Here is a 7997-nt window from a genome sequence, read left to right as displayed (position 1 = left end):
CACATTGATATCAAGTATCACTTCATCTGAGACCATGTCAAGAAGAAGGACATTGTTTTGGAGTATGCTCATACATATAAACAGCTGTCAAATATTCTCACCAAGCCATTGAGTGATAGTCGTTTCTCAACCCTAAGGCTCGAGTTGGGAATAATAGAGATGAAAATTAAGGACAAATTCATCCTATTGACCGGATATTGGAAAGTCTTATCAAAGTCAGCAAGAAGCTTTCTTGTGATTGCACAACTTTTAATGTTGGGAGTTCCAATGCATTTGGATTTAAGGAAACGGACAAGCATTGAATGGTCTCTTCAATGTCATTCAAAATCAATGCATGTGAATCAGGTACAACTCCTATGCCTATAAATTGGGAGATTTGCTAACCAATTTGTGTGGAGTTTCTTTGAGTTTTTCTTACAAGTAACATGGACTCGAAGAAGAAAGGTGGAAAGTGCTCAGAAAAACGCTCTTCCAAGCGTTTGGCAGAGCAGGCGAGGCAAGAAAAGCTAAAGCAAAGGCGTGCTGCTCAGGGAGGTATGAGGTAGGGGACTCTTCCAATGACCCCCTCGTGCTCTCATCCGAAGAAGGAGAGGTGGAGATGCCACCTCAAGTAGTGGAACCAACTGAAGAACAGCTGAGAAGAAGTTTAGAATACTTGAGGGTGTCGCAATATCTTCCACCGGATCCGGACTACATGCTTTTTCTGGGCGAGCTCTACTTGCTGTGTAAGTAGTTTTCACCTCCACCGCCGGAAGTTCTTGCTTCCCTATCTTCATCATATGAGATGCCCGCTCCACCGTCGCCTAAAAGTGTCTCAATTCCTCCCCATGCCAGGACTCCAGCAAGCAAGCACATCACTCGCTCTAGCAAGAAGAATTGAAAGATGTTAAAGAATTGAAGCACAATTAATTTGTACCGACCTTAATGACATGTTTCAAAACACCTGAGTGGCCGAGAAGTCCGTACGTCTGAATGGTTAAATTACCCATTCGAAATTAACCGAATCGTCAAAGGCTGCACAACCGAATGGTTGCACCATTCGGTGCTTACTGAAAATGAAGCACCATTCGGTGCTTTCAAAGCACCCAAACAAATTAAACTTTAAAATGCATCATTCGTAATTAAGCTTAATTATATGAAATTAAAGCTTAATCACAAATGTAATTAGTTACTGCCACTACCATTCGTATAGTGCTAATCTTAATTAGCACCTAAACTTAGGAATAAATTTTAACTTCTCAAATGGGTTTACTTTGAGATTCAATTTTTCAGTCACCTATTACCATTTTGAGCGTACAATATATCAATTTCTTCGTCTCACTACGAAGAATCTGAATTTATTTTGACCTGACACAAATAGGAAGCAGACCCACATATATTTATACCACAAAATAGCCCCTTAAAAAAGCCATTTTAGCTAAAATTTTCAACAGATATAATCATAGAATCTACTTTGAATACATTGATAAATTTCAAATATGTTAATATGATCATATTATATTTGCAATCCATTCATTTTACTCGTAAAATACAATTGAAAAGTGACCGTAAGCTTTTGTTACAAACTTACAAGCCACTTGCATTTTAGTATTTTACAAACAAAAAAAATGTTATGTCAAAATGAAAATTTCCATCCTTTTGAGATAACTAGTAGGTGCACCCGCGCGATGCGCGGCTATATATATATTATGATATATATACAGTATAATATAATTAGATGAACCAATATATAGTTTGAATGCCTAATAGTATGATATATATACAGTATAGAATATAGTTATTATCTGAATACAGTGTGAAATGAAAAGTTGTGATTTTATTAGACATTGATGAAAATAGTAATTTTATTATACATTAAGGGACTCTACGTATATAGTACATAACAGTATGAGGTATAATATAATAAGAATAAGAAACATAATAAGAAACGTATTATTGAAAGAAATTGTTAATTGTTATTATACATTATTGAAAACTTCTTTGTACACAACATTTTTAGTCGTACTAAGACATGGTACACTTTCACCGCAAATCAAAATTTTCAAACCCCTGGGGTTACTAACTCTTGAAACAGCTACGTATAGTTGTCCATGGTTAAAGACCGGTTTTTTCAACAACAACCCAACTTTAGCAAGCGTTTGTCCTTGACTTTTGTTGATTGTCATAGCATAGGATAGCATCAAGGGAAATTGCTTTCGTTGAAATTTGAAAGGCAATCTGGTATCTGACGGTGTAAGAGACATTCTAGGAATCAATACTCTAGTTCCTGCATTTGTACCGCACATGATTTGGCCTTCCAACACATGGTCACCCAACCTTGTAACAATCAACCTTGTACCGTTGCATAATCCTAATGTGTGATCAATATTTCGCAACAGCATAACAGGTGATCCAACTTTCAATGTCAAAGCATGATTTGGTACTCCAGAACATCTCAAGGCATTCAAGAATTCCGGAGTGTGCAAATCCGCTAACATGTCCACATTGGCATCTGACTTACACACAGAATCACAACTCAGGTATGTCTTACCCTCAGAAGGATTATGGTCATTCATGTATTGGTTAACGGCATCCACCACATCCAATGTTGGAGCTAAAATTGCACTATGATTGAGATATGACAAATCGGCAATTCCCATTCGCAAATTGGGGAAAGTGCTATCAACGATTGTAGCAATAGGGTCATCTTCGCACTTTAACAACAAATCTTCTGGAATAGTAATCTCTGAGTCCCCCTCAAGTTGACACCCAATAATTCCGTCACCTATATTAGCTATCCATTTTGCAAATTCCTCAATCTCCTTGCACTCGGATTCATATTCAACAGTTTTCAAGCGTAGATTCTTAGTTAGCCTCAGGACTTTACAGGATTGCCATAGATAGGATGAGCTAATGCTCGCTCGAACTATATCCGGTCTAGTACCCTTTGGAATTACTGGTAGAATTTGCCTGAAATCGCCACCCAGAACAACTGTCTTACCACCGAATGTCATATCAGAACTCCTTGGATTTACCAACCGCATCAAATCCCGCAAAGTTCGATCCAATGCTTCAAAGCAGAATTTATGCATCATTGGGGCTTCGTCCCATATTATCATCTTTGTTTGCACAAGAAGTTCCGCCAGTTCACTGCCGTTCCGTATGTTGCATGTGGAATCTTCATTAACAGATATCGGTATAGCAAACCGGGAATGTGCCGTACGGCCACCAGGTAATAACAGCGAAGCTATGCCGCTAGAAGCAACATTTAAAACTATTTGACTCTTAGACCTTAATGCGGAAGAAAGTGCTCGCCACAAGAAAGTCTTACCTGTCCCTCCATAACCAGAAACGAAGAATAACCCACCTTCCTGGCGATCCACGTCAGTTAAAACTTCATTGTATATTGCATTTTGTTCGTCTGTTAACTGCCTTACCAATTCTTGGTTCTCTTTCTCCTGTTCGCCACGATCGTATGCTAATTCTTCTTGAATCAACCTATTTGCAATAATATGTAACGCACCAAAATTGGCCGTTGGCATCTCAGGATAGTCCTTCAAACTCTTACCATGATTAGATAATAAGTTCTCAATCTGAACTAAAGCAAAGTTCATTTTGTGGGAATCGGTCAACACAAAATCTGCATAAATATATATAAAAATTTGTTGTTATAACCAAAATACTTTAAACTGGACTTAATAGTCTTAAAAAAAATGTACGATTACCTCTGTTCTGCAGTTGTGAACGGATTTTGTATTGGGCATCGTCTGATAGATGTTGCCAAACGGCATGCCAAACTATTTCCGGTTTCCCCATGCAACTGCTCATTAGTAATGTCACGAACAATCTCCTCAATTGATCTGCTGACGCCCAACTACTGGCTTCATCTATTGCATCAACATATTCGTTGTCATCATCAACTAAACCCCTTGCATAACACGCATCTCTAAATGAGTCATATTGGACTCCATTTACAGTCCTAATATCTTCGTAACTTTTAGGGCCGCGTACTTTGTTCAACAAACACCTCAAATAGAAGATTTCACCAGTAGCTGGAGGGACATAGAATATACGTCCTATGGAGAACCCTTTCTTTCGTGGCTGCCATTTTCTAAGGTCTTTCTTCCAAACGAATCTTGTTGGCATCTCAACATAAGTAAGCTCTCTGGCATTGGGGTATGTTTTATTAGCTTCGAACCATTCTAAGAACATGCTCTGTGCTATCGTAGGTCTATTCACAATGTTCTCAACTGCATCATCATCTGCAAATATCACACTCTGTTGATTAGGAAGGTGAAAGCTTAACCTCTCTACCGAAGGCGCACGAAGTTGTATATCAAACCCAAACAGACGCCAGACCGCTTCACACGGGGATATGTACCTACAGTCATAGTACATATTTATCTCATCTACTGCTTTGCCATTCTCGTCATCATTGCCTGTTTTGTAAAATTCTGCTGTTACTCGATCATGACCCTTGTTAACATACTTGAACAGGTACTTTATTGACCTTGATTGGTTGCACCACTCGACATTTATATGAGCCTTGTACTTGAGCAATAAATATCTATTGTGCGGTACCACATACCTGTTGTCCAAGGCGATCCCGTTCTTTGTAACTACACTGCCATTGTCTCTCCTTCTATATACCGGGTAACCATCGTCATCAAACGTAGAACTATCAACAAATCTCTTAGGAAAATGTTTAGAGCATCGTGCATTTACCATGCATGGAGAATTTGTCCTGGCTTTTCCACATGGACCATGCATGATAAATTCCTCTACCGCCTGGTAATACTCAGCATCTTTCTTTTCATCGGGAATCTCTGCTGAAATTATGTTGTCTAGAGTGAGAACTTGCCTAACTTCTTTACTTTTCTCCAGAAAAAGCAATATATGAGCATGCGGAAGACCTCGCTTTTGAAACTCAATTGTATATATGACTGTAACAACATACAAATAAACATAATAAGGTTAAGCAATTACATAAAATTTATTTAGATTAATTGATTTAAAATACAATAACAAAATATTACCTCCGGCAACAGGGCCAAATAGTTGATTCTTTCGACAATCAGCTATCAAAGCATCCAACTTAATCTTAAATAAGCGGCAAATTATGTCCGACCGGTCTTCTGGCTTCAACCTTTGATCTTTTAAAAACCGTTGCACCTCAGGCCACTTCGGATTGCATGTAAAGGTTATAAATAAATCTGGGTATCCAATCCATCTACATATTGCCATTGCATCTTGGTAGTTTTGTATCATATATCTAGCACCACCCGTAAAACTCGAAGGTAGTATTATTCTACGACCTTGGGCTGCAGGGCTTAAATCACCCCTCGTCAAAGCATCAGTCAGTCCACTGTAACTCTCACACCTTAGGCTTTTTTGGTGTGTCCTTATATAAATTAGTCTTCCAGACTCAACCATTGTGTAGCCATCTACAACGAATTGTTGGAACAACCACTTTGCAAATAATATGGTACTTGGAGCTGACTGTCTAGATTGTATGCGGTAGCAAAAAAACTCCCTGGGGCTAATCCTTTGTCTACCACCAGAAGAGCGCTTGCCGACTACGTCGGCGAATGCAATGTCCTCCCGATAACCATCTTCGCCATATGGAAACAGAATAGGGTATTGCAGTGGTAAGTATGAAGGATTTAATTCAGTAATCCTCTGTAGTTGGCCACCCTTCGATTGAACAATAATATCACGCTCTTCAATACTGGTATCCAGATCGCCAACGATTAAAGCTGCTACTTCAGACACTTGAGGCAGATTATATGTCCTAGCATCTCTAGTTCGTTTTCCCAACAACTTTATTTTTACTTCGGCGCATGGATTAATATCCAACTCAGACATAGCCATGCGAAAAGACTTAACCAAGACATTATTTTCATCCAGGTCTTTCTGAATGACATTCACTATTTCTACATGAATGTCATCTTGGTCACCAATACCCCTACAACAACATATACTTGGAATTGATATTTATTTAGATAAAAAATAGTATTCAAATGTGTAATTACGGAAACTTCTTTACCTCACAGCATTTATACGGTTGTTCCTTTCATTTGCCGTGTCGTATATGTATAACTGGGCAAAATGAGGTTCTTTGCCTTGTTCTGGAAGTAAAGTGCCCATTAGGTGGTAGTTTTGACCACTTAATCGAAAAATTGGAGGTGCTCCACCCTTGTTCACGTTCTTGTCAATTTTTCCACCCATGGATGTGAAGCAGAACATGTTGTTGTAGGTCCTAATGTTGTGTAAAAATTCTTTTGATAATTCGTCATTGCCGAAAAAGAGATCAAATATACCTTTTGGTGGCAACTTATTATCCGGCAATTTGATCTTCCCATTGTTGCAACACAACATAAACAGTGGCGATGCTTTTGTTGACAATTTTTCTTCCTTTCTTCAAACCAAAACATAGCCCCACAATGTACGCACTGATTTGTTGCATCACCAAAATCGCAGTATTGACCTGAAACCAAATATATACAAATTTAAATACTGATTTATATTTGCTGTATATATAAAACAAACAAACATACATACCATTTTGTGGACCAAATGATGTCCCAATTCCCGAGGTCTGCCTTACAGCGTCACCCGATAAATTTGCATATGAAATTAAAAAACATTTAAAAATTATTTTTAATATTGAAAGACTGACCATATGTACTTTACTTATATTTGTTTGAAACACCACAGGGTAGTATTTTAGTACCAGCTATGTTCTGATTTGGGACATCGCTCACCGCATTGTTACTTTCATCTTCAAAGGCAGGTAGCAAGTCTCTGGTTGTTACCTGGTCTTCGACAATTGCATATTTATCTAATGGTTTACGAATTGCAAATTCATCTCCTATTTGTGTATTGGATTGCTGTACTGTACACATACATAATATTAGACAAATTTAAAGAATAACAATATTTAAAGTGACAAATAATTGAAACCACTACATTTTATGGTACTGTAAAAAAAAAATAATTTGGTAGCACGTAGTAACATAAAAAGGATAGAATTCTTAATACTATAAATTAAATACACCTAACATTATAACTTATGGTAACCTAGAATATGAAATAGTAATTTAACTGTATAAGTATTATTATATTTTAGTGGAAAAATCACATGGTAGACCATGGTCCACAATAATATGTTCACCATTAATAGAAATAAAAGAGAAAAAAGTGTATTTCACTAAGTAGAATCTATGGAATTAATTACACATATCAAAACAAATGAAACTATTTTAACAAAAAATTAGAAATTGAGATTCCAAAATAAATCATATATCAGCCAAAAATCCACACATACTTATATGTACCATGAGTTAGATTATAATTAAATTCACAATGAGTCTATAGCAATTCAGCTTAGGGCATTTACCGGTAGTGATGTTACTCAATGGTGTGATATATTCAGAGAAACATCCTCGCTGGGATTTGTGTAAGGATTAGCTGTCGTACGTTGGTCTTGATCTTGAGCATATTATTCGTACAAGATGAGCCACCGAAATGATTTGCTGTGATTTAAAATATACCATCAAATTAAGAACTAATTCCAATAATTATAACTCGAAACAATTCAGTACACATAACAAAAAAAAAAAAAAAAAATCACTTTGCACAACTTTAATACGTAATGGAATATAATTATGTAGACGATGGTCCACATTCTAACTTAAATACAATTCAAGTACGACAAAAACTATATATGATTAAGTACAATGTAATCAATTAATTACATCTAATCAATTAATTACAAATTGATATTAAACATGAATTACATTATAATTATACCATTTAATTTTACAAAAAGCTTCGAACAAATAACAGTATAACGATATTTAAATTAACAATGAATATATAAAAAGGATAGAATTCTTACTATTATAAATTAAATACACGTAACATTATAATTTATGCTAACTAGAATATGAAATAGTAATGTAATTGTAAAATATTATTATATTTTAGTGGAAAAATCACATGGTAGAGCATGGTCC

General features: G+C 36.4%; 2 protein-coding genes across 2 annotated transcripts in view; both read right to left on the bottom strand.

Moving 5' to 3' along the window:
• Nucleotides 1–714: 714 nt before the first annotated feature.
• On the bottom strand, nucleotides 715–6207 carry LOC109159791. The gene is made up of 5 exons (XM_019307902.1): nucleotides 6026–6207; nucleotides 5016–5944; nucleotides 3705–4922; nucleotides 2048–3619; nucleotides 715–863 (listed from the first exon to the last, which is right to left on the bottom strand). Exons 1-5 carry the CDS (start codon nucleotides 6205–6207, stop codon nucleotides 715–717), a joined length of 4050 nt encoding a protein of 1349 aa, XP_019163447.1.
• A 109-nt stretch (nucleotides 6208–6316) lies between these two features.
• Nucleotides 6317–7997, bottom strand: part of LOC109159790 — a 4679-nt gene continuing 2998 nt past the window's right edge. Inside the window, exons 8-9 of the mRNA XM_019307901.1 lie at nucleotides 6744–6874; nucleotides 6317–6466 (exon numbers count right to left, since the gene is read on the bottom strand). Coding sequence (XP_019163446.1) covers nucleotides 6317–6466; nucleotides 6744–6874 — 281 coding nt within the window. The remainder of the gene's footprint in view (nucleotides 6467–6743; nucleotides 6875–7997) is intronic.

Source organism: Ipomoea nil, unplaced genomic scaffold (genome assembly GCF_001879475.1).
Source record: "Ipomoea nil cultivar Tokyo-kokei standard unplaced genomic scaffold, Asagao_1.1 scaffold2845, whole genome shotgun sequence".
NCBI classification, from domain to species: Eukaryota; Viridiplantae; Streptophyta; class Magnoliopsida; order Solanales; family Convolvulaceae; genus Ipomoea; species Ipomoea nil.
The sequence above is the reverse complement of the archived record's forward strand: the minus strand, read 5'-3'. Positions and strand labels throughout refer to the sequence as shown.

What these genes read in the sequence shown, in the direction of transcription:
- LOC109159791 (XM_019307902.1), bottom strand. Translation starts at nt 6,207, where the DNA reads ATGGGTGGAAAAATTGACAAGAACGTGAACAAGGGTGGAGCACCTCCA. An exon ending in TTCACAACTGCAGAACAGAG is followed by an intron (nt 3,620 to 3,704) that starts GTAATCGTACAT and finishes ATATTTATGCAG; the next exon opens with ATTTTGTGTTGACCGATTCC. An exon ending in AAGAGTTAGTAACCCCAGGG is followed by an intron (nt 864 to 2,047) that starts GTTTGAAAATTT and finishes TCTTCTTGCTAG; the next exon opens with AGCGAGTGATGTGCTTGCTT.